Source organism: Mesocricetus auratus, unplaced genomic scaffold (assembly GCF_017639785.1).
Source record: "Mesocricetus auratus isolate SY011 unplaced genomic scaffold, BCM_Maur_2.0 Super-Scaffold_100008, whole genome shotgun sequence".
NCBI classification, from domain to species: Eukaryota; Metazoa; Chordata; class Mammalia; order Rodentia; family Cricetidae; genus Mesocricetus; species Mesocricetus auratus.
The window spans coordinates 69345119-69370002 of NW_024429192.1; the positions used below are offsets into that span (position 1 = coordinate 69345119).

General features: G+C 53.4%; 2 protein-coding genes across 9 annotated transcripts; one reads left to right on the forward strand and one right to left on the reverse strand.

The window, feature by feature from the left end:
* Positions 1–118: 118 nt before the first annotated feature.
* On the forward strand, positions 119–14192 carry Clcn2 (chloride voltage-gated channel 2). 4 transcript variants are annotated; one of them, XM_013114548.3, is made up of 24 exons: positions 119–336; positions 2430–2586; positions 2697–2828; positions 3130–3258; positions 3341–3474; positions 3577–3654; positions 3733–3881; positions 3986–4065; positions 4152–4236; positions 4321–4422; positions 5583–5667; positions 5834–5989; positions 6281–6350; positions 6585–6695; positions 6971–7184; positions 7499–7632; positions 7865–8037; positions 8132–8246; positions 8395–8468; positions 8646–8705; positions 8842–8880; positions 9031–9135; positions 13504–13590; positions 13683–14192. In XM_013114548.3, the coding sequence occupies exons 1-24, from the start codon at positions 259–261 to the stop codon at positions 13875–13877; spliced, it is 2742 nt and encodes a 913-aa protein (XP_012970002.1). In that variant the 5' UTR covers positions 119–258; the 3' UTR covers positions 13878–14192. The 4 variants fall into 4 exon arrangements, with proteins under 4 accessions (XP_012970002.1, XP_005071688.1, XP_040606997.1 ...); XM_005071631.4 differs by having other exon boundaries at positions 3733–3811; positions 3940–4065; XM_040751063.1 differs by lacking the exon at positions 8646–8705.
* Fam131a (family with sequence similarity 131 member A) lies at positions 14127–24538 on the reverse strand. Of its 5 annotated transcripts, none has more exons than XM_013114551.3 (6): positions 24352–24537; positions 23218–23279; positions 18473–18566; positions 17358–17540; positions 17042–17158; positions 14127–15729 (listed from the first exon to the last, which is right to left on the reverse strand). In XM_013114551.3, exons 3-6 carry the CDS (start codon positions 18540–18542, stop codon positions 15260–15262), a joined length of 840 nt encoding a protein of 279 aa, XP_012970005.1. In that variant the 5' UTR covers positions 18543–18566; positions 23218–23279; positions 24352–24537; the 3' UTR covers positions 14127–15259. The 5 variants fall into 5 exon arrangements, with proteins under 5 accessions (XP_012970005.1, XP_040606999.1, XP_005071689.1 ...); XM_040751065.1 differs by lacking the exon at positions 24352–24537 and adding an exon at positions 22049–22191 and having other exon boundaries at positions 23218–23277; XM_005071632.4 differs by lacking the exons at positions 23218–23279; positions 24352–24537 and adding exons at positions 22049–22191; positions 22867–23155.
* Positions 24539–24884: the final 346 nt, after the last annotated feature.

The window sequence follows — 24884 nt, forward strand, 5'->3', positions numbered from 1 at the left end:
CCCGACCGGACGCCCCTGCAGATGGGCCAGGGCGGAGCAGCAAGCAGGGCACCGCCCTCGGCCCGCCCGCCAAGGAGGGGACGCTAGCGAGAGGCTGAGCCTGCGGCGCGCGCCCGGGGACCCGTCGCACTCTGCACTCGGCCGCCGGGGCTAAGGGGACGGGACGGGTGCGGGCGCGGGCGCGGGCTCAGCCGGCCGGGAGCTGAGTCAAGGCCAGAGCCCGAGAAGCCAAGGGAGGCGAGAGGACAGTGTACCGAGATGGCGGCCGCCACGGCCACGGCGGCGGCGGCGGGGGAAGGGATGGAGCCTCGGGCGCTGCAGTATGAGCAGACCCTGGTAAGTGAAACCTAAGGGGTGCGCTATGGCACCACTGCTGCAGGTTGCCCTAGGAAGTGTGAGGACAGGCCGCCTACCCAAGCCCGGCCCCAACCTTCCTCAGCTGTGAAAACTGAGGTTCGGGATCCGACTGGCTGTAGGTTCAGGGTGTTGGAAAGCCGCTTGCTGGTCCCTGGCTGAGGCTGGTGGCCTGGAGAGGACAATGACACCAGGTGTTTGGCCCAGGTGTCCTTCCCCTTTCTCCCTTCGGCATACACGATTTTGTTTTTTCCGCTTACCACTCGAGTCCAAGTTACAGCACCCCAGTACCTTTCTCAATACCTGCGAACTTTCTCCACATGCCTATCCACATTCAACACCCTCCCTGTGTCCCTTCTATGGCATGGCACTAAGCTGGGCAATAAGACTGTAGGGAAGTAGTCAAATGCAAACCTACCCCCTACCTTTAAAGGTTCAAAGTCTAGCATTGACAAGAACCCCTCAGCTCAGTCGAACTTTTGGGAAAGGTGGCTTGTCACCCTGGGGACTGAAGCTTGAGGGTTGATGTGGGAAGCAGGAATGGGTGCGAGAACTGGAACCTTTGTTCTAGCTGGATCTAGGCAGGTGCCCCACCACCACCACCACCCACGCCCATGGAGTGTCCCTTGACCTCATAAGAAGCAGGGGTCCTGAGCTTTGAGATGATTCATGACAACCACTGTTAAGAAGCCATTCACCCTCATGTCACTAGGGTGGGGGGCCCAAGCCCTACGGAAAGAAACTGGCCCTATGGCTCCGTTTTATCAGCCCAGACTGGAATTTGCCCTGGAGGGTGTCGGGGAGGAACCTCCTTAGAGGGCCTGGATTGTAACTGAGTCAGGGAGGTGCCCAATTAGCAGGATGACTGGGAGAGGTGGTAGGTATGACGCCCTTTTGTTGGCCGTGGCTGTTATCCTTGCCATCCACAGGTCAAGGAGAGGGGCATTTGGCCGTGGCAGCCAGGCTCCTAACCTCTGAAATGGTATCTCTTTCGCACCAGCCTCCACTCCAGCTCCCTGTGTCTGTGAAATGAGTTCTCAGGGTCAGGCTCTCCCTGCTCTGGCCTCTCCCACTTCCCCTCCTACCCTTTTGTCTTGCTCTCACCTCCTCCCACCTGCTGGGTTTCTGCCTCTTCCTCCTCCCTACTCTCTGGCCGTGCCCCCTCTTTGCTCTGTAGTTCCTTCTGCTTCCCCCTGTCCTCTGTCTCACCCGCGCTGCGACTCTATTCCCCCCCCCACACACAAACCCCAACCCCAACAGGAGCCCTTTGTGTCTTGAAGCTCCGCGGGTGGCAGCCAGAATCTACTCCTCCCCACCCCCCAACACACGCCCAGCTTGGCAGGTCCAGCCATAACTCTTCCCATCAGCCTCGTATCCACAGTCACAGCCTTGCCATCTGCAGCCTCTACTGTCCCCCGACCTGTCACTGGCCCCAAGTGCAGTCCCAGAGTCGTACTGAAATCACCCAACACTGCCCTCCCCACCCAAAGAGGCTTTCCACTTTCGGCTAGGCTGCCGGGCTAATGGGGGTTTGGGAGGGGGAGGATGAGGACAAGGGGATTAGGGTGGGTGGGAAGGGTGCCACTGAGTCGGTCACAGGCCACAGGCCCAGCAGGAACGTGATAAGGATTGGGGCTGGGACCTCCTAGGCCTGGCCCGGCGCTCTCAGCTCCTCCAGCCTCTTACTGTTCTTACTGTTGCTCATGCGCCCTTGACCATCCCGTAGTCTCTGACCTTTCCCGCCTCCCACTTCAGACTGTGCCCTAGGTTTCCCATCTTTTCCCCCTCTGGACCCTTCCCTCTCCTCCCCATGCCCGCCCTCCTGGCTTGCTAGCAGAGGACTGATTATTCTGCCACCCCCAGAGTTGTGTCCCTGTACCTTGTCTGTCCCCATCACTCCGGCCAGGACAGCCCCCGCAGTCTGCAGTGTGCATTGTTCCCACACCCTGGGAGCTGGATTCAAGATGGGGTACACAGTGTAGGAGCTGAGCGAAGGGGGGTCAGAACCCAGGAACCCTCCCTGTATCCCCAACTCAGTCACACACGCTAATGCCACGTTTTGTCTATTGCTGCAGATGTATGGCCGGTACACCCAGGAACTCGGGGCCTTTGCAAAAGAGGAAGCTGCTCGGATTCGCCTGGGAGGGCCTGAGCCCTGGAAGGGGTCCCCTTCTGCCCGGGCTCCCCCAGAGCTCCTGGAATATGGACAGAGCCGATGTGCCCGATGCCGCAGTGAGACCTGGCTGTTCTGTACTGGGGGAGGCCCTGGGGATGGGGAGAGACTAAGAGCGCCAGCTCTTTGGTACCAGCTTCTCTATAGGTTTTCCCTTCCCTGCCTCCAGTTTGCTCTGTACGCTGCCACAAGTTCCTAGTGTCCAGGGTTGGCGAAGACTGGATCTTCCTGGTCCTGTTGGGGCTCCTCATGGCATTGGTCAGCTGGGCCATGGACTATGCCATCGCGGTCTGTCTACAGGGTGAGGGCAAAGGCTGGGAAGGGCCAACCTGTTTCCTCCGCGCCACAAGTTGTTTAAGTCACTTGGCCACTGGCCACTTTCTCTGGCCAGGCTGACTGCCCATCTCCAGTTACTGCCACTCGCTTAGGCCACACCTTCTTGCCTGCCCTCCAACTGTCTTATCTACGATGGGCTTTGTCCCAGTGAATGCCTCCTAGGGCCTTCCCGTCCCTCTGTGCCCCAGACCTGTACACTTGTCATAGCAGTGTGTCCCAGTGGATACGTGCACCGGAAGTCCAGCAAGCATGTCCTGTACCCACAGCTCAGCAATGGATGTCCCGGGGCTTAAACACCAGCATCTTACTCCAGTACCTGGCTTGGGTGACCTACCCTGTCGTCCTCATCACTTTCTCTGCTGGATTCACCCAGATCCTGGCCCCACAGGCTGTCGGTAGGATAGGAGGGGTTGAGGGCGACTCAAGCTTCCTGGATGGGGTGTGTCAGACAACTCCCCTGGGTATGTACCTCTACAGGATCTGGCATCCCTGAGATGAAAACCATCCTTCGGGGAGTGGTGCTCAAAGAATACCTCACCCTCAAGACCTTTGTAGCTAAGGTCATTGGGCTAACTTGTGCCCTAGGCAGTGGGATGCCCCTTGGCAAAGAGGTAATTGCAGGTTGGGGGATGAAGGAGCCCCTCCCATAGAAGAAAAGGCCAGGCAAGGTCTGGAGGGCCCGGTCCCTACTCACAGCCACCCCCTACCTCCAGGGGCCCTTCGTTCACATTGCCAGCATGTGCGCCGCCCTTCTCAGCAAGTTCCTCTCCCTCTTTGGGGGTATCTATGAGGTAAGAGGAGAATCCTAAGATCTGGGGGGACAGGCCTGCTGCTGAGCCCAAACTGACTCTGTGCCCCACCCTTGCCAGAATGAATCCCGGAACACAGAGATGCTGGCTGCTGCGTGTGCAGTAGGAGTGGGCTGCTGCTTTGCAGCGCCTATCGGAGGTAGGCGTGGCTCCCATCAGCATAGCTTAGCCCCACCTTTGGCCTTGCTTCCTCAACCCTTCTCCTGGGAGTAAGTCCTCTGAAGGCCAGACTCTGGCCTCAAGGGCGATGTCCTCTGCCCCTTGCAGGGGTCCTATTCAGCATTGAGGTCACCTCCACCTTCTTCGCTGTTAGGAACTACTGGCGGGGTTTCTTTGCGGCCACCTTCAGTGCCTTCATCTTTCGGGTCTTGGCAGTCTGGAATCGTGACGAAGGTGGGGATGCTGGGGGCGGTGAGGTCATCTGAGGTGATCCAAGTGAAACCCAAGTTTACCTGCCACCCTGTACTTCTTGCCTTCAGAAACCATCACTGCTCTCTTCAAAACCCGGTTCCGACTCGACTTCCCCTTTGACCTACAGGAGCTGCCGGCCTTTGCTGTCATTGGGTAAGGAGCTTGCACAAGAGTGTGGGATAGCCAGGTTTCCATGAGAGGACCTCCCCTCTGCCATGGAACTTCTTTCTTCTCCAGTATTGCTAGTGGCTTCGGGGGAGCCCTCTTTGTCTACCTGAACCGGAAGATTGTCCAGGTGATGCGGAAGCAGAAAACCATCAACCGATTCCTCATGAGGAAGTACGTTGCCCACTCTTTTCCGTGCTGCTCCGGGTTAAGGGCCACATGGCGGGAGGGGGAGGCATTGAGGGTTTGAAGTAGAGGGCCAGTCAAAATCCGGCACTTCAGCCAGGCGCAGTGCCGCGCACCTATAATCCCAGCACCCCAGAGGCTGAGGCGGAATTGTAGCAAGGTCTAAGCCAGCCGTGACTACGGTGTGACACTAGGTCTCTCATATGAAAAAGTAAAAAGCAGCTACGCTTGGGAAATCAGCTAATGTTTTTGTGCTAATGCTATGACCTGTATCCATGGGAGGCACCTGGGGATCTGTTCCTTTTGACCTTTAGTCAGGGGCACTTGGGATAAAAGGCCACGGTTTTCAGGCCTGGTGCAGATAGCAGACAGTGTGTGTACCTCAGTTTACCCCATGAGCAGTGTGGGTGGATTATCTCAGAACACAGCTCTTTGCGTTAGGAGCCTGAGAACTGGGGACGGGAAAGCATGTGGAACTTTCTTCAGAGCTCCTTCCACACCGCCTTCGCTTTGGAGGCAGGGTCGCCCTGGGTAGCCCAGGTTGGCCTCGACCTCCAGAGTGCACCTGCCTCTGCCTCCCAGTGCTGGCATCTAAGGCGGCGTGTGCCACCACGCTCAGCTCTCACTTAAGTCACCATTGAGGGCAGATAGTGGCAGAGGTGTCTTTAAGCCTTCGTACCGTTGGCCTTCGGCTGGGCTTTTGAGAACCGAGGCTGTCCCAGCTCACATTTCTCCAAGAAAGGGCCCCTCCACTCCTAGCTCTTACAATAATCCCAGTCCAGCGTCACATTTGGAGCTGCAGCATCAAACACAATAAAAAAGTACTTACTCTCGGGGACTGGAGAGATGACTCAGTGGTTAAAAGCACTGGCTGCTCTGCCAGAGGACCCAAGTTCGGCTCCCAGTGCCCATGTGGTGGCTCACTATGATCTATAATGAAATCTGGTGCCCTGTTGTTCTAGTGTGCAGGCATCCGTGCAGGCAGAACACTGTATGCATAATAAATAAATAAATAAATAATCTTTATCAAAGGACTTATCTCAGGCACTGCCTTGATATATAAGCCCTGCTCTGATCTTGGTCCTGAGGTATGTAAGAGCACCTGACCTATGGTCAGTCCATGAGAGGTGTGCGACTTTTGTCTCTAGACGGCTGCTCTTCCCGGCACTAGTGACCCTGCTCATCTCCACCCTGACCTTCCCCCCTGGCTTTGGACAGTTCATGGCTGGACAGGTAGCCCTTAGCTGAAATGTGACTCCCCCCCCCCGACTCACCCAGATGCATTCCTTTCCAAAGCCAACAGCCCCAACATGACTGGGACCCCTTGTTCCCACGGATTCCTTTGGGACTTTTCCTGGGGCACTGTGTGTCCCAGCCTAAAGCACTCTGTTCACTCTAGCTCTCACAGAAAGAGACCCTAGTCACTCTGTTCGACAACCGGACATGGGTCCGCCAGGGCCTGGTAGAGGATCTACAACTACCCAGCACTTCACAGGCCTGGAACCCACCACGTGCCAATGTCTTCCTCACGCTGGTCATCTTCATTCTCATGAAGGTGAGGCACCTCCTGTGGCTATATCCACTACTGGTTTCCAGGCCACTGGGACCATGTGCTATCCCAAGCACTTACCATGCATTCACAATATTGTGGGAAAGGGGCCCTTGTGAGATGGTGACACAAGACACAGAAGTAACTGCCAAAGCAGCTGGCTGGGTGAGAGGATTTGAACCTGAGCCTTCTAGTTCTGGGGTCCTTTCTTTCTGGGCTAACTGGGAAGATTGTACTTGATAGACAGGCAAGATGGGCTTCCCTGGGGCCTCTCTTTTGAACCCTTCCTGCCTGCAGTTCTGGATGTCTGCACTGGCCACCACCATCCCGGTGCCCTGTGGAGCATTCATGCCTGTCTTCGTCATTGGTGAGTCTGCAGCTACCTGCCTTCCAGCCTGTGCCCTTCATACCCTCTGGCTGCCCCTTGTAGATCCCTCCTCTGCCCAAAACTGGGTTTTGGCCCAACTCTAGCCCAAACCCCCACTCCCATGGGACTGCCCTATATACTAAATGACCCACTGGCCCCTCCCCCACCTTCTGACCCTCTCTCTTCCTAGTGTTCCCCCACTACCTCTTTCTCTTCCTAAAACCCTCCCTGAAGGAGCAGCATTTGGGCGGCTGGTGGGTGAAAGCATGGCCGCCTGGTTCCCAGATGGGATTCACACAGATAGCAGCACCTACCGGATTGTGCCTGGAGGCTATGCCGTGGTTGGTGAGCACCCAGTTCTGTTTGCTTTGTGGTGCTGGGGACCAAACCCAGGGTGTCCCACATGCTGTGATGATGTATTTACAGTCCCAGCAGTGCATCCATAGTCTCTAGTGGCCCAGCCAGACTCTGAGGCTCTGGTGCCCCCTGCTGGCAGGGCCTTAGGCCCAGACACTGTATGGGGCCACCCTGGAGGGACTCTAAGCAACCCTGACCCCGGGAAGGGAAAAAGTCTCTTGGGGGGTGAACACCCTGAGGAGACTGAGCACGGCTGTTCCCAGGGGCAGCTGCACTTGCAGGAGCGGTGACACACACAGTGTCCACAGCTGTGATCGTCTTTGAGCTCACCGGCCAGATTGCCCACATTCTGCCTGTCATGATTGCTGTCATCCTGGCTAATGCTGTTGCCCAGAGCCTGCAGCCCTCCCTCTATGACAGCATCATCCGCATCAAGAAGCTGCCCTACCTGCCTGAGCTGGGCTGGGGCCGCCACCAGTATGAAGGGCCCAGTGCAAAGAGGGTGGGAGTGAGGGGTAGGCCTCCCAGGACCCTTCAACCCCATCTCCAGCAAGGTCCCAACTAGTAAGGCTGAGACCTAGCTATTTTGCTCTGCGTCTGAGATGGCCTCACCCTGGGGCATCTGTAGCTGGCCTCTACCCACCCAAAAGGAGGGTGGAGGATGCTATCTGCCCTGGGCCCTGCACTCCTGTCCCCTATGGTTCTCCAGCCTTCCTCGTGTCACTGGGATGGTGGTACCCTGGCCAGTCTTGCATGTAGAGCACGCACTGAATACCCGACTCTATCCCCAGGCAGTACCGGGTGCGTGTAGAGGACATCATGGTACGGGATGTGCCCCATGTAGCCCTCAACTGCACCTTCCGGGACCTGCGGTTGGCACTGCACAGGACCAAGGGCCGTATGTTGGCTCTAGTAGAGTCCCCTGGTGAGGCCAAGAGGGGTCCCAGGTGTTATGAGCATCTCGTAGGGGTTCAGTTCAGAAAGGGTTAGGAGGCCAAGAACCGGTCACCTCCTTGTATATATAGGTCAACACTTGGCAAGCAGGGTTTTCCTTTAGGTGTACAGTGTGTGTCCAGGGCCCCAGCTTGGGTGTGGAAAGAGGGCCACAAGTGAGAGTTCACTGCCCGCCCCTGAGTCTCCTCCCTTGTTCTATCCAGAGTCCATGATCCTGCTGGGCTCCATCGAACGCTCACAGGTCGTAGCATTACTGGGGGCCCAGCTGAGCCCAGCACGCCGGCGTCAGCACATGCAGAAGCTAAGGAAAGCCCAGATGTCTCCACCATCAGACCAGGAGAGCCCCCCCAGTTCTGAGACTTCCATCCGCTTCCAGGTAACGAAAAATGCTGGGAAAACTACACGTAACTTCTCAGGCATCGTCTTAGAGTTCTGAGCCACAGTCTCCCAGCTCCTTCCTGTCTGTTCAGGTGAACACGGAGGACTCGGCCTTCTCTGGATCCCATGGGCAAACTCATAAGCCCCTGAAGCCTGCTCTAAAGAGAGGGCCCAGCAACACCACAAGCCTCCAGGAAAGTACCACAGGTAAGCCATTTCTGACGCACCCCAAAGCCTGAGCCACCACGGATGGATGGAGCTACCTAGCTGGACAAGGTGGAGTTGGAAAAGCCTCGCCTTCTGCACCTTACCCCTACCCAACTTGCCCCCTCTGAACCTCGGGTTTGGAACACAGGCAACATGGAGTCAGCAGGCATCGCCCTCAGAAGCCTCTTCTGTGGCAGTCCACCTCTGGAGGCCACTTCAGAAGTGAGTAGCCCGGACACTCCCCTCCTGCCTGTCCAGTTTCCTGTCTGACTCTCCCGCTCTGTCTGCCTCCTGTGCTCCTGTCAGCTCTGTCCCTGCAGTGTCCCCTTCTCCCTGGGTCCTCCCTTCACACCCCTCTCCCCATAACCTCAACTCCTCTCTGCTTTGGCTCTGACAAAGTTGGAAAAGTCGGAATCCTGTGACAAGCGCAAGCTGAAGCGGGTCCGAATCTCCCTGGCGGTATGTTGCCCCTCTCCCTGCAGCTCGAGACCTCCGGGACTGGGGGGTTGGGGTGCGGGGTGATGTTCTAGGTGGGACAAACCTCCCAGAGCCAGAGCCAGGGGTTCATCCACCTCCCTCCTTGCCTTCCTCCTAGAGTGACTCAGACCTGGAAGGGGAGATGAGTCCTGAGGAGGTAAGATGCCATTACACCTAGACTGTTTCTTCCTTGGTGGGCTGTCATCTCGGCCAATGGATCACAGGGAGGAAAGCGTAAAGCAGCCTCAGAGAGATGAGAGAGGAGCGCCAGGCTCCCTCTCCCTGACCACCTGTCTCTTACTCTCAGATCTTAGAGTGGGAAGAGCAGCAACTAGATGAACCTGTCAACTTCAGCGACTGCAAAATCGATCCCGCACCCTTCCAACTAGTGGAGCGAACTTCTTTGCACAAGGTAGGACAGGGTGGTCTGGACTCACATGATAGTGTAGGAGGAAGGCATGAGAGATGGTATGCTTGATGCTGATTTTAAAACATACTGCTTCAGGCCACGGGAGCCTTCGAGCCAGGACTCCTTAGCCTTGTCCTACTCCTTGGTGGAACCAGGCATCACTTTTCCTCTGCTCAGACCTAGCCCAGAGAATTCTGCACCAAAGCAGCAACAAAGACACAGCTTGAACTGGTTGGAAGCCAGAAGGCCAGGCCAGGGTCAGAGCTAGGCAGGAGGCTGCTAGAGCCCAACAAGGCTGATACACACCCACACTGGAAAAAAAAAGGGGGGGGGAGGGACCGAGGTGAGAAACAGGCCAGATAAGAAAATCTAGTAAACAAGTTAGCAAACAGTCAAGAAGGATGAGCTGACTGCAGCTAAGGCTAACAGATAAACAAAGATGAGAGACTCCAGTAGGGGGCTTGGAATGTCAGACCCCAGAGAGTCTGACTTCAAGCAAGCCGAAGGAAAGCAGTAGAGGAGACTCAGAAAGGCTGCTCGGCAGAGGGGGCAGGAGGCAGGGAAATAAGTACACATTGATGGAGGCAGGTGGCACACACATCAGGAAGGCAGGGGCTCCCAACAGTGGGGTAGCTGGCACCACTGGGTACCAGAACTCTGCCATGTAAAGGCAGGAAATACAGGATACCCAGCCAAGGGTTTTTTGTTTTTTGGGTTTTTTTTTGTTTTGTTTTTTTTGTTTTTGTTTTGTTTTTGTTTTTTCAAGACAGGGTTTCTCTGTGGCTTTGGAGGCTGTCCTGGAACTAGCTCTGTAGACCAGGCTGGTCTTGAACTCACAGAGATCCGCCTGCCTCTGCCTCCCAAGTGCTGGGATTAAAGGCGTGCGCCACCAATGCCCGGCTGGCAAGGGGTATTTTAAGCACACTTTTTAGCAGACTTAATGTGTAAGCCTCCATTGGCAAAAGTGGCAGGTATGGGCCAATGGTCCCAAGGCTTCAGCGTGAGTGGCTAGCTTAGAGACAAACTGTTGCTAAAAAGTCAGCATAGCACATACAAGCAGAGGCCATGATGGCAAAGGTAGGGGACAAAAACAAACAAGCAAAAATAAAGGAACTTAGGACCTTTTGGATAAAGATCAAAGTGAGTGAGGAGCCGCAGTACTGTGTCGAAGGAAAAGGAAGATGCCAGAAGGTAATACAAGCTGTACTTAAAGCCTTTCTTCCCCAGGACCGCTAACGTTTTCCCAGTCATCAGCCTCTCTCTCTCTTTTTTTTTTTTTTAATTTTTGTTTTTTCAAGACAGGGTCTCTCTATATTGCTTTGGAGCCTGTCCTGGAACACATTCTGTAAACCAGGCTGGCCCTGAACTCACAGATCTGCCTGCCTCTGCCTCCCGAGTGCTGGGATTAAAGGCATGTGCCACCAATGCCCTGTTCTTTTTCCTTTTCTGAGACAAGATCTCATTATAACCCAAGGCGGCCTTGAACTCATGACAGTCTGCCTGCCTTGGTCTCTGGAGATTTCAGGCACACACCATCATCCCCAGCTATGATTGCCTTGATTTTCTGACACATAATAGTGGTGATAAGAACACTGGAGTGCTCTGTGCCAAGGACCATGCTAAGATCTTCACATGTGTAATTCTCACAGCCACACTAGCCAATGGGTATTGAGAGATTCCATTGAGAGAAGAAGAAACTGCCCAAAACCACACATGTAGGAAGCAGCAGATCTGGGCCTGGACCCGGAGACAATCCAACCCAAAAATCTGTCTTAACCATTCTAAAACAGGGAAACTAAGTCATGCAATGAGAAAATCATTTGCCTGCTTCAGTTTGGCAGAGTCAGGCCCAGGGCCCAGATCTGGCCCTGCTCTCAGAATTCTTTCAGAAGGCCACGTTGTCCTTTTCCCTGTCTTTTCAGTCCACTGTTCCCAAGCCCAAGAAATGTGGGCCCTCCAATGGGCTCCCTGGTGTCCAATTAAATTAAAATGAAAGAACAAAGTAGGTGTTTGTTACAAACTTAAACTACCAGAGGAAGAGAAGAAACCGCTGAGGAACCACTAACAAAAGTACAAAGAACTGGAATGATAACATAAAAGATTAGAATTCTAGAGATTAGAGTCTAAATTAGAATCTACTTATTAAAGCCGTAACCCACTTAAGTTCAGGAGGGGTACTTTCAGGGGGTGAGAATCCAGCAGACTAGGAGCCTCATGGTGGCAGCTAGCTGCAGTGGGTAGACATGAGGCCAGAGTGCCAGGGTGATGGAAAAGACTGGCTAAACCAAACCCTCCCCTGCTGCTTATAAACTTGGCTGTAGAAGTTAAAGAAGCTGCTCAGCCTTTCTGGGTTTCCTTACCTATAAAGTAGGGGTGACATAAACTGAGTACGGTGGTGTATGCCTGTAATGCTGTCACTCAGAGAGGGAGGATCGGATGGTCAAAGTCGTTTGTGAACTACATAGCAAAGTTAAGATCATCCTGAGATGTGTGAGACGTGACTTCAAAAAAGAGACGTTGACTGGGCAGTGGTGGCACAGCACACGCCTTTAATCCCAGCACTCAGAAGGCAGAGGCAGGCGGATCTCTGAGAGTTCAAGGCCAGCCTGCTCTACAGAGTGAGTTCCAGAACAGCCAGAGCTATTACGCAGAGAAACCCTGTCTTAGAAAAAAAAAGGGGGGGGGGGGGATCTCGAGAGATGGCTCAGTAGTTAAGAACATGGGCTGCTCTTCTAGAAGACCTGGGTTCAATTCCCAGCACCCATATGGCAGCTCACAACTGTCTGTTACTCCAGTTCTAGGGGATCCGACACCCTCACACAGACATAATGTAAGCAAAAAACTAATGAGCATAAAATAAAAATGAATTATAAAAAATAGAGATTCACCCTTAGGTGGGCTTTAAAAAAAAAAAGAAAACCAAAAAAAGGAGGGAGAGGGGAGGAGAGAGTGTGTGTGTGTGTGTGCGCGTAGACACGTAAACCCTGGAAGCTGGACACAGCAGAATGGCAGGCTGGCAAACCAGTCTGGGTTGGCTTAAGGGATCTCATGGGCCAGTCTAGAGAGTCCCCGGTGCTACTCAAGTTTTAGAAAGCGGTGGAATGGCATAGTCCAGCTGGAGAGGGGGCAGGCAGGAAGTAGGAAAACTCATCCTGCTGTTGTCTTAGCTCTGGTGAGGATAGCAGAACTAGGGAGAAGGAACGGCACAGATGTCCCAGAAGTAGAGCAGTAAGCTTGGCAACTGCCAGGCACAAGTTGTTCACAGGCCTGTAAAAGCACGTTGCCTGCTAGGTCACTACGATTGGAAGGGAACAGGAAAAGGTCCAAGTGGACTGTTTAATAGGCTCCTTGGGAGAAGGTGAGATGGATTATGTGACCAAAAGCTAAGAGGTTAAAATAACATACCTTATAGTAAAAATGTATCCCCCTGGGGAAGACGGGAATTAAAGTTAATTTGTAACATGTAGAGTTCACGTTATTTAACAAGAGATTGCTACATGACAATTACAGGTATTGAAAAAACATGGCTTCTTCAAAAAATGCATTTTTTTTTGTTTGCTTGGTTGGTTAGTTGGTTTCGTTTGTGTGTGGTGTGTGGGTTTTTTTGTTTTGGTTTTTGGTTTTGGTGTTTCAAGATAGCATTTCTCTGTGCAGCCCTGGCTGTCCTGAAACTCACTCTATAGATTAGGCTGGCCTTGGAACACAGAGATCTGCCTATCTCTGAGTGCTAGGACTAAAGGCATGCGCCACCAGAAAACTGAATTTCTAAGATAGGTGTGGTGTCACACACCTGTAATCCAATACTTCAAGGCCAGCCTGGGCTAAGTAGTGAGACTTTCACAAAGAAATAGATTGAACTTCTGTGGGAGCTATAGTTCTGTGGTAGACTTACCCGGCATGGATGGCACTCTGCCTTTCGTCCCCAGAGCCACCAAACACTGAGACTTTATAAATGTGACCATGCCCCGAATGGAGGAAATTGGAAAAATTCTGTAAGCCCCTTCCCATAATGAGTCTAAGGAAATATTTAAAGCGTAGGCATTAGGTAGTCAGGAAGCTGCTGGTGCCACACATCGTGATTCACCTGTTTTGTCAAGAGGCTCACAAGTACACCCAGAGCAGTAGATAACAAATTCCAGGAAGTTCCGGGAGCTGCTTTCAAGACAGCAAATGCAAACCGCTGATAATGTGAGGGCAGCCACAGTTAACGGCTTGGGAAGCAACAACATGAGCAGCCTCGAGGCTCTGGGTTCTGAGCTGCGGGACGCTGGGACATTCCCAGGGCGATTCCTGCCAGCACTGCTCCTGCTATTACACCCCCGTCCCCCTGCCCCTTCGTCAAGTCCAGCGTTTCCTCTCCCTGCTCTGCAGACGCACACCATCTTCTCACTGCTGGGAGTGGACCACGCTTATGTCACCAGCATCGGCAGGCTCATTGGGATTGTGACCCTAAAGGAGGTGAGGTGACAGGGCCAAAGCCACCCCCACAGGAAACGTGCTGGGGAGGGGACTGAGGAGGGAGCAGACACCTGACTCTCTTACCTTTCCAGCTCCGGAAAGCTATTGAGGGCTCTGTCACAGCACAGGGTGTAAAAGTCAGGCCACCCCTTGCCAGTTTCCGGGATAGTGCCACCAGCAGTAGTGACACAGAGACCACTGAAGTGCATGCGCTCTGGGGGCCTCGGTCCCGCCATGGCCTCCCACGAGAGGGTAGTCCTTCGGACAGTGATGACAAGTGCCAGTGAACCCCACTGGATGGCATTCATTCCTTCTGCAAGTGGCAGCAACCAGAAGCTAGAACCCGAGTCCGCTCTGGCTGTGTGTCCTCCGCCTCCCGGCGGTCCTATCCGAATGTAACTCAACACCTACCTGCTGGAGGGCCAGCAGGGCCCTGGCAGGATGAGCTGGAGTCATATAGCCCTTGCCCACGCTTCGGGAAAAGGGCAGAACTAAAATGGATTTATACTGGAACCTCCAATGACAAGATGTATATAGAAATTTACAAAGATTTTTATATTAATTTAATAAAACAATAAATAGAATAAACACCTAATCAGCCACTCATGTGTGGAACACTTGTGCTGTTGGCTCATGTTTTCACCTTGGATCCTCTTACCTGCCCAAGCCTATTAACACTCATTCCACAGCCACCTACTAACCCCAGTCTCCGAGGAATCTACATCTGCCAGGGGCCTCCTGGTCAGCAGCACCCTGCCTGAGACAGGGCCCCCTAACGCTGTGGCTATAGCCTTCCATTCAGCCAAGAAAAGCACACCCTCTTTCCCAAGGATGACCACTCCCTCACGACTGTCCATTCATTAGCACAAACCTTCAGCTACCCAGGTGGCCCCCTTGTGGTCCTCTGTGAAAGAACATGGCACTCCCCACGCGAACAACCAGAGGCTGTCCTTTTCCAGTTCCACCCTACCGAGAACTCTGGATGTTCCCACACAACCCTGCCATGCTGGGGAAGGGCCAGGGTTGAGGGGAGGGAGGGGCAGGGAAGGGGGGACACACCCTCTCATCATTCCAGTGCCGCCCAGAGAAGATCGGCTCAAAGAACAGACCAGAAACCCCCTGTCTTCAGGGAAAAAAGGTTTAGAGACAATGGAGAGGTTAAGCACAGGGGAGCCCAGCTGGGCGAGGGGCCCTTAGGGGATGGCTCACTCTGTAGACTCCAGCAGGGCAGGAGCCCTCCCTCGGGTGGAGGCGGTTCAGTCAAGCACTGCGCGCGCTCGGACTCGGGTGAAGGGGTACAGGGACGGGCGGAGGAGGCGGGCAGGTTTCCTCCATCCCACCCTCCAGCCCGGCCACAACCACCCCCTCAGGTTCACATCCCAGAAGGAAATGTGGCATTTTGGATTCAAGAAACATGAACGTCACTGTCTGCCACAGCTGTAGCCATGCCCCAGGGGTCCCCGGCAAACCCCGGCAACCCCAAAAGTGGAAGCAGTACATGCGCCCCTAGTCTGACCCCGGCCTCCTCTCCGAACACTTTCATGCAAAACACAATGGAGAAGTGAGTGCTCCCAGAAGCCCTCGGAGCTCCAGAGCCCACATTTCGGCCGCAGAGGCTCTGCCCCGGGCAGCAGCCAGGGGAAACATGCCACCACCCGGAATGTCTGGGTCACTGGTCCTCAGGCTCCACCTCGTCCTCACCTAAGGATACCACCCCAGAAGAGGCCACATCAGAGACTTGCTGCTGCCTCTCCCAGCTGCCTCCAGGCAGTGGGCAGAGCAGTGGGTGGTCCTTGCAAGAATCAGGCTCCTCCTCGGTAGGGGAAAGGCAGGATTCTGTGAGCGGTGAATTGTACAGTGAGTCCTGGGCCTCCAGTGGACCCAGGCTGCGGAAGGCACTTTCCCGGCTCGGGGGCAGTCTGGCAAGGAGCAGCTCTTCACCCAACATCTGGGAGGTCATCCTGGCTGGGGAGCCCAGCAACCCATCCTCCAGGCTGCACAGACTAGAGCACAGGGTATCTGGAGACACGGTCTGGGAACAGTCGCTCTCGGGCTCCACAGAGCCCTGGCGCACAGGCCGGGAGAATCGACGACCTGTGAAGAGGTCCTGGAGGTGGGGCCCCAGAGGCCCGGCCATGTCTGGGAAAGGAAGAAAAAAACCAGCTTTGCTGATCTCATTTCAATTCAATATGGAAGCCCCATGACCGCAGACCTCCCCCCCCCCCACCCTTTCATAGCTGAGGGAGCAGGGGTCAACAGGGTGTGTCAGTGGGAGCCGGGTAACCTGAACAAGTCTTAATTTTTGATGCCTTAGCGCTGAATTAGAAATTCTAATAATATTTACTTCATAGTGTCGAACAAGAGTTTGGAACAGAGGAGGCAATAAATGTGGCCACACAGGTTGCTCCTTACTCAAAGCAGTGAGGCTGACTTGCCCACGAGTCTGCCCACTAAGTAAGGCATCCTAGGCATTGGGCTGTACCCACCAGAAAAAAGCTATGCATTTTTTAAATTTTACTCAAAGATTCCACATACACTTTCAAGGTTAGCCTGGGCTACACACTAAGTAGCCCGAACTATTGTGAGGCCCTTTCTCAAAAACAAAACAAAACCAAATTCTAAAAAAGACCAAACAGAACCAGAAAATACTGGTGGTTGGGAGTTCCACCTTGGCCTTAGCATTCAAGTCAGCCCCTCTGGACCACAGCAGCAGCTTCTTGCCGCCTTTAAAGCAGGTGTGGCCTTGGAAACCTTATCTAGAGGAGTAGGAACTAATAGGCGATCTTCAAATGCAAAGGGTTGGGGGCTGGGGGCCAGGGTCCTGTGAGGCCGGACACCAGGAGCTGCAGGGAAAGAAGGCCACATAGTCCAAGGAAGAGCAGATGAAGGGGGAAGCTAAGCACAGCTGCACAGCCCCCAGGGTTGCAAGCCCTGGCCCAAAGCAAGACCCACAGGCTGGAATACAAAGATGCTGAGCTGACGCCAGACCCCTGCGGAAGATTCCAGGCCCAGCATGCCTTTCTGTTTGCTTGGGATCACTGCCCTGGGAGGTGCTGAGCACTGTACTCCTCTGTCCTGCCACAGCCAACCAAAGCCACCTCAGAGATGCAAAGGCAATGGTACCACGGATCCTTCTGGAGTAGGACTGTACTAGGGGGTATGAAAGAGGCTCCAGGTTCTCTGGGTTTGTTTCTTTACTCTAAGAACTTAAGACCCACTACACACATAGGGAGACCATGGAGCCAGTTCAGAACTGACTTACAGAACAGACCTAGCTGTTCCATTCCCAGCTGCTGGCTCCCCCACAGTGTCCTTGGCATGTCAAGGTCAGCCTAGGTACTGTTTCCTCCTATCTGGAAGGCTATGGTGCTCTGGGAGGCTCAGAGTGAATCACCACACCTACCAGGCAAGCCCACCCCCAGTGGCAGCACCAGCACAAAATGTTCCTCACCTGAGTCGATTCCCCCAGTAAAGTCCTCGTCATACGAGTCATCTGTGGAGTCGTCACCATCCACTGAAGACCATGCCCGGAGCTTAGCTTCTGCAATCGCAAACTGCTCGGCCACTCCTATCAGAGAGACACAGCATTCACTGGCACGGGAGCTCAGCTAAAACTAAGGCTTGATTTGCAGACAGAAGATGTCCCTGAGGTCTCTGGGCAGAGAGAGGCATGTGGGAAAACTCCAGCCCCCATGCCAGATCCAGTGAGATCAGAGGCAGCAGTTCCAAGCCAAATCCACAGAGCTAATTCCCTTTCTGCTACCCACCTGCTGCAAAGCGTGCTTCTTGTTCGCCCTCACTGAGGTCTGAATAGGAGGAAAAGGCTGACTCCAACGCCGCGGGTGAGTCACTGGGCTTGCTCCAGCCCTTCCATTCGATGAGGTGGGCCACACGGCCCTGGGCCATGGCTGTGGGCTTAGTCACGTGGTCCTTCACCACCTGGGAAATACCTGAAGGTGGGAAAGAGAAGAAGGGTTAAGGGCAAAACTAGGGAATAGCTTGCAGGGAAAAGAGAGAGTGTCTCTCCATGTCCTTAGGGTAGGAAGAGGGCTAGGACTGATTTTTAAGTATTTTTTTAAAGATTTATTTATTACATATACAGTGTTTTGCCTACATGCCAGAAGAGGGCACCAGATTGAATTGTAGAATGTGAGCCACTATGTGGTTGCTGGAAATTGAACTCAGGACCTTTGGAAGAACAGTTAGTGCTCTTAACCTCTGAGCCATCTCTCCAGCCCTAGGACTGATTTTTAAATAGTTTATTTTTATTTTGTGTGCATTGGTATTTTGCCTACATGTATGTCTGTGTGAGGGTAGTGGATCCTGGAGTTACAGACTGTTGTGAGCTGCCATGTGCTATGTGGGTGCTAGGAATTGAATCTGGGTCTTCTGGGAGAACAGTCAGTGCTCTTAACTGCTGAATCATGTCTCCAACCCCAAAGAATCTCTCCTCTTCTCTCTTCTCTTTTTTTCTCTTCTCTCTTGAGACAAGTTTTCTGCCCAGCTGGGTTAGGATTGATTTGCAAAAGCAGATACCAGAAAATGCCCGCAGGAGCCGGGCGTTGGTGGCACACACCTTTAATCCCAGCACTTGGGAGGCAGAGGCAGGCGGATCTCTGTGAGTTCAAGGCCAGCCTGGTCTACCAAGCAAGTTCCAGGACAGCCTCCAAAACAATACAGAGAAACCCTGTCTCAAAAAACCAAAAAAGAAAGAAAGGAAGACTAACCCTGTCTCAAAAAAAAAAAAAACAAAAACAAAAAAACAGAAAATGCCCACAGGAAATAGTCACATAGGAACAGTCCCATAAGATATGAGGGAAGGAAGGAAGGAAGGAAGGAAAGAAGGACAAAGTGGGCAGAGAAGCAGAAGTGGGGTGCATACCATGCAGGGAAGATCTGGCCAGCGCAGCAATCTCTTGGATGGTTAGGGCTCTCCGGGACTTGGGCAGCATCGCGACTGTGTCTCCAACATTCACCTTGAGCAACACCATCAGAAGGTCAGTGCCCCTCCGACAGAAGTGACCTTCTTTCCAACATGCTTCTGCCTATTTTGAGCTATCAGCAGGAGCTGGACGAATGCCAAGATGGCACATATGCCCTAGTCGCTACCTGCACGCAGAAAAGACTAAGAAGCCGGAGTTCATGAACTGTCCTCCTTAGGAGCAAGAGACTCAGACCCAAGGGATCAGAACTACAGCTGAGCCTCCACTTTCCTGGCTCCCAGGAGGGAAGGAGACAGCTGAAAAAGTGAAGAATCATGGAGTAGAGCCTCTGAAGATGGGGGGGGGGGGAGGCCAGGCGGTGGTGGCCACGCCTTTAATCCCAGCACTCAGGAGGCAGAAGCAGGCGGATCTCTATGAGTTCGAGACCAGCCTGGTCTACAAGAGCTAGTTCCAGGACAGCCAGGGCTATGCAGGGAAACCCTGTTTAGAAAAAACAAACAAAAAGAAAAAAACAAGGAAGGGAGGGAGGGAAGGAACGAAGTAGGGAAGGAAGGAGGGAGGAGGGAGGGAAGGAGGAGGGAGGGAGGGAAGGAGGACAACTAAGGCAAAGGCTTCCTCAAGGTTCTCCCCCCTCCTCTCTCTGTCATTAGATATATGTCCCAGCTCTTTCTAGGCTGCCTACCAGAACCACACATTCAGCGTAACCAAAGCCAAACCAAACATTCTCTTCCTTGCATGTGGCTTTGCTCTCCAGCTTCGTTTATCAGCTGCTGTTCCCCATTTCACTGGGGCCCTATCTCAGGGCTACCATCCATTCTCCCCTAAGCTCTGCCTGCATGGATCTGATCTTAAAACCTTGCGAGGGTACAGTGCTTGCCTACCATTCTGGAAGCATCATGTTTGATCCCTAGCATCTGGTATCTGGTACATAATGCCGGCACCTGGGAGGTGAAGGCTGGAGGATCAGAGGTTTAAGGTCATCCTTGCCTACCTAGCAAGTTGAGGCCAACCTGAGTGAGCTACGTAAGACCCTATTTCCGCCAACAAACAACTATCACCGCCAGCAACCAAGAATCCTTATTGATTATACCCCAAACCTTCCCGGGCCCCATTCCTGCCCTTTTTGCTCCTACTACCACCTCCCCTAAGCCTCAGTGCCCCTTCCCAGGTTAGCACAGGTCGTTGTCCCTAACCTTTAGCCCAGACGTCTTTGTGTAGAATCTTTTCTGTTCTTTCATACTCCAGCACTTTCCACAGCTGGCTTTTTCAACTTTGCAGTTTTGACTGAACTATCACCCCCTCAGAGGAGCTTTCCTAGCTGCTCAAACAGTGGTCTTCCTCAAACTGCAGTCTCCAGTTAAGACTACTTTCTGTCAATGTACGATTAGTGGAGCCAGCCTGCCAATTGTAAATATGGCTTCCTTTGTTGGTCTTTATCCGGAGGAATTCAGTCTCTTCTGATCACTGCTGAAACCGGTGTTTAAACAGTGCTTGACAAAAAGTAAATGTATGGGCTGAATGAACAAGACAAGGTATAAATGTATAGTTTCCCAAGAACACAGTGAATCAAAATGTCATTTCAAATTTTGTACAAAGATGCATATGCATGGAAATGTCATAATTAAAACCATTGTTTTGGGGGCCGGGCGTTGGTGGCCCACGCCTTTAATCCCAGCACTCGGGAGGCAGAGGCAGGCGGATCTCTGTGAGTTCGAGGCCAGCCTGGACTACCAAGCGAGTTCCAGGACAGCCTCCAAAGCCACAGAGAAACCCTGTCTCGAAAAACCAAAAAAAAAAAAAAAAAAAAATTGTTTTGACCAGGCAGTGGTGGTACACACCTTTAGTCCCAGCGCTTGGGAGGCAGAGGCAGGCAGATCTTTGAGTTTGAGGCCAGCCTGGTCTACAGAGTGAGTTACAGGACATCTAGGACTGTTACACAGAAAAACCCAGTGTTGAAGACCCCCCCCAGCACCAAAAAGAAAAGGAAACCATTATTTTGTATACTAAAATTTAATCTTAAAAATTGGCTCTGTGGCCAGGCATTGGTGGCCCACACCTTTAATCCCAGAACTCTTGAGGTAGAGGCAGGCAAATCTCTGTGAGTTCGAGACCAGCCTGGTCTACAAGAGCTAGTTCCAGGACAGCCTCCAAAGCCACACAGAAACCCTGTCTCAAAAAAAAAAAATTTTGGTTCTGTGTGTGTATGTGTGTGTGTGTGTGTGTGTGTGTGTGTGTGTGTGTGTGTGTGTGTGTGTTAGGGTAAAAAACTTTTCAGAGAGATGGAAAAATGGTCCATGGTTAAGAGCATTTGTTGCTCTTACAGAGGATTCAAGTTTGGTTCCTAGCTCCCACATCAGGTGGTTCACAACCTCCTGCTAATCTTGCTCTAGGAGATCTAACACCTCTAGTCTCCATGGACAAACACACAAGCGGATGCATACACATAATTAAGGATAAAGTTTAAAAAAATAAAAAGAAACAATATGTCTTTTCTAGGCTCTCCCTCTGCTACTCGGGATTCCATAGGAGGGGCTCTACCTCTCCCTGGACCTCCTTGAAGTCCAGCAGTCATTTCTGCCCAATACCATCCGGCTTCCCCACCTTCCCTGTAAACAAGCAGCCAGCCTGCCTCCAGGGAAAGGAACCAGCTTTTTTAGGCCACGAGGGCCACCCTTGCCTTGCAAAAACAAAAAACAAAAAACGGTTCCCTATCATTAAGACCACAAGTATTACTTCCTAACAGACTTACTCTTTTTTCTTTGCCCCCCCCCCCCCCCGCATGCACTCGGCTCCATACTGCCTTTGTGTCACTCCCAAGGGAGCAAGAGACAGCAAGGGTCAGGGTTTAATCCGTCTGGGCTCCTAACTTCATCCTGTACCTGACTTAATGCTCCTTGACAAGCCCCAGCAAATGTTTTCCTTGGCTGAACATAACTGATGCTCACACCCCCTTCCCAGCATTACCTAATTCTCCTCCATCATGGTTGGTTCCACCTGGCACAAGCAGCCTCCACCTGCCCCCTTAACCTCAGGCCCATCAATCCGTCCCTCTCCTTCAGTACCTGGCTGACAGGGCCTCCAGACTGGCGCCGATAGCCTCTGGCCAGGCCTGTGGGAAGGAGAACCTGCCGGGTGTTTCCTGACTCGCTTTCCCTCCCTCCCCTCGCTTCCCACAGCCGCTGCCATCCATGCAGGGACGACGCTCCGCGCAGCTGCGGCCCTGGCCCAGAGAAAAGGTGTATATCTCCGTGGCAACCCATCACCATGCAACAGGGTCTCCCGGGATACGGCCTGGGATGCGCTGACGTCAGCACCGAAGGCGCTAGCAAACCAGCCCGCTGGCACCAAGCAGAGCAGAGCAGACCGGCGCGGGGGCGGCCTGCCGGATAGCGCCTCCGCTTGCAGGAAAAGGATCCGAAGCAGGATGGTGAGGCAGGAACGGAGAGGGATCACACGAACCCTAAATGTGAACGCCCCCCCCCACAACACAAACATGCACAGAAAAGGCCCAGCACCTCTGGCAAGTCCTGGCTGTCTACAGAAGAAGGACGCGGGGACCGGCTCCAGCCTCGGAGAGTCCGAGCAGATCCCAAGGAAGACAGAGAAAGACCTCGAGGGAGTTCGATCCACTCCACAGCCCAGGCAGGGTCTGAAGCCACTGAGGAGTCAGAGGAAACGGTGTTCCATCTGGATCCCCACTTCTACCAAGATTCCCATTTTCATCATGTTGCCATGCCATTTTTAGTGCCTCTCCCCGGTCTCAGACCCTCTGAGACCACTGCATACTCTGCTGTACCCTGAAACCCCCTATCCCACCCACATCTTTGGTTTGGGGCCCTTTCATGGCTGCTCGTTGAGCACCTTTCTCTACAAATATTTTTGCCATCCAAATGTAAGATGAAGTTTAAACGAATTCTGGATCTTCCCTCCCAGTTCTCAATCCTTGGAAAGGGCATGAAATTCTCCCACCAACAATGTCTCGTCCCCCACTCCCGTCTCCCCCCACCAACACTGTCTCGTCCCCCACTCCCGTCTCCCCCCACCTCTTGGTTCTTTGCTCTCACCAGTCTCAACTGGTCTATCACTCTATTCTTTTCCAATGAGCCCGTGGTTTTTTAAGTTTTCACCGTTGTCAGTCATTTCCTAATAACCCCAGCCTGTGTGTCCCTACTTCATTCTGGTCCCCACCACCCTGATTTTCCTCAGTATCTGGCATCTGCGTGTCCCTACTTCATTCTGGTCCCCACCACCCTGATTTTCCTCAGTATCTGGTATGCCTTCCTCCTCAGCTTCCCATCACCTTCCAGATCACATCCAGCGTCTCTGGTCTCACCTCTGCGACTTGTCTGACAAGTCCATCTTCCTCCAGGCCCTTCACGCTGCCACAGAAACATTTTGCCCAGCACAGAAATCATAGGCATACTGGCTGTGTTGATGCAGAGAACCCAAAGCCCGAACTGCTTCAGGCTCGGCTCCCAGTTCTATTCCTGTTTTGGCTCCGGATGCTGAGCCAGTCCCCTCCCCACTTGGAACTTGTGCCTAGTCACATAAGGAGAACACTCCTGCCTGTCTCATAGCTTTGAGGAAGTGGGAGTGCCAGGGGCTAGCCAAGTTCTCTGGGGCTTGCGGAGCTACAGCTCATCCTTGGCTTACACAGCGCTAAATGGCCATGCACATAACTAACCTTTTAACTGGAGCAGACGTCTCTGTCCCTGAGCCTCAGCCAGGTGGTGGTCCCCAGAAATGCTACCAACCAGAAAGAAGACAGGTTACTGGCTATCTCTGACCCCTTCTGGTACCTAACCAGAGCTCTCAAGGCTAGCCCTGAGGACAGCCAAACTCTTTCCTGAACTCCAAGCAGACCAGGAAAACCATAGCACCCTGCTACTTCTCAAATTCGTACCCCACGAGGTTAATCCTGGGACTACAAATCTCAGCCAGAATTTAGTTGTAAAACACCTCACCTCAAATATAAACCACACTAATGCGTTTTGTGACTGACCACCTGCTTGGAAAGTCTAGGATCCATTCCAAATGCATTCCTTGACATAGAAGCAAGGTAGGCTGGCAAACTCCGATGCCTGGAGCAGAAGCAGGGCACCCCACGTGTCTACAGGGACACCAAGGCCTGATCAGGGGTCAGCGGCTTTAATGAGACCTGATGGCCTGTTTGAACAGCCCCCCCCGAGTAAGGGTGATGGGGGGTTAATTAACAGAAATAAAATGATCTGTGAGCATGAGAGATATCAGTTTGCTCACAGATGCTCCACATGGGGCTTCAGTCCCTTTCAATCAACCAGCTGGTTCTGAAGCCGAGAACAAGTGTTAGGCAAAAACTCCATGGTAGGGTGAGTTCTTGGCCAGTGTTTACAGGCTGACTCCTGAGGACAGCACCCAGCTGGGAGAGGCAGCTTCACAGCAAAGAGCCATCCTAAGACAGTGAGATGAGAGGTAGGCAGGTGTAGGCAGAGGAGCATGTAGCTACAAAAGACTAGTTGTCAGCAGCCAGGAAGGTGGGGGCCGCAGGTTGCCCAGCGGATCCCGGGCTGTGCGCGCTCCTGCAGCCACCCTCAGCAGCAGGAATACAGACGGAAGGTGAGCATACCACGGAAAAACCCAGCGGAAGGCAGGCCATAGAAAGAAGCCAAGAGTCGGTTAGCCCCCTCCCGGTTCGCTCATCTGGCCCGACCCGCCTCCCGGGCGCAGGCTCCTCCCTCTCCTTATCCCAGCCCCCTCCTCACTGCCCCTACCACCCACGGCCCCACCGGGTAGTCGTGTAGCCCGATTCCCTGTCCATGCTCCGGCCTCCGCCTCTTACCCTGACTGGCTGGGCGCCGAGGGCCAATACAGCCCATGGCAGGGTACCCAGGCACGCTAGCCCGTGTTTGGGACCCGGGCCATCGCCTTGCAGAGGGTCGGGCCGCGGTCACCACCGGGGAGGGGACAGCCTGTGAGAAGGGGAGGGGGGTGGGAGCAGCGCGTCTGCTGCCGCTCCCGAGAGAGGGGGAACAGGGCCGGTGACGTAAGCCCGGGGCTGTGCCCATCCAGAACAGGCGGGGCAAGTCTACGTCACAGCCACTCAGTAACAGCCTAGGTCTGGAAACAGCCTGTATCTCCAGTCCACTGCGGTGCCACACTGAAGGGAGAAGCCGGTAGGCCATGTGGTCATTTTACACAGGACGTCCCCTTTGTAGCTCCTATAGCTATAAGGACCTCAAACCTAGGGCCTGGATCAATCCGGTGGGGGCAAAAGTGCTCTATAGCACTAATCTCCCACATGTCAAACCTGAAAGCCCAACCCTCCAGAAATCCAACTCCCTGGGACGTCCCCCCTCCCCAAATCAAGTGACT

Excerpts from the sequence above, each read along its gene's own strand:
- Clcn2 (XM_013114548.3), top strand. The coding sequence starts at position 259 with ATGGCGGCCGCCACGGCCACGGCGGCGGCGGCGGGGGAAGGGATGGAG. Across the intron at positions 3,259-3,340 it reads CCTGGCCCCACAGGCTGTCG|GATCTGGCATCCCTGAGATG; the intron begins GTAGGATAGGAG and ends GTACCTCTACAG. Across the intron at positions 3,655-3,732 it reads TCTTTGGGGGTATCTATGAG|AATGAATCCCGGAACACAGA; the intron begins GTAAGAGGAGAA and ends CACCCTTGCCAG.
- Fam131a (XM_005071632.4), bottom strand. The coding sequence starts at position 22,954 with ATGCCTATGATTTCTGTGCTGGGCAAAATGTTTCTGTGGCAGCGTGAA. Across the intron at positions 18,567-22,048 it reads ACAGCCAGGACTTGCCAGAG|GTGAATGTTGGAGACACAGT; the intron begins GTGCTGGGCCTT and ends GTGTTGCTCAAG. Across the intron at positions 15,730-17,041 it reads TACTGGGGGAATCGACTCAG|ACATGGCCGGGCCTCTGGGG; the intron begins GTGAGGAACATT and ends TTCCTTTCCCAG.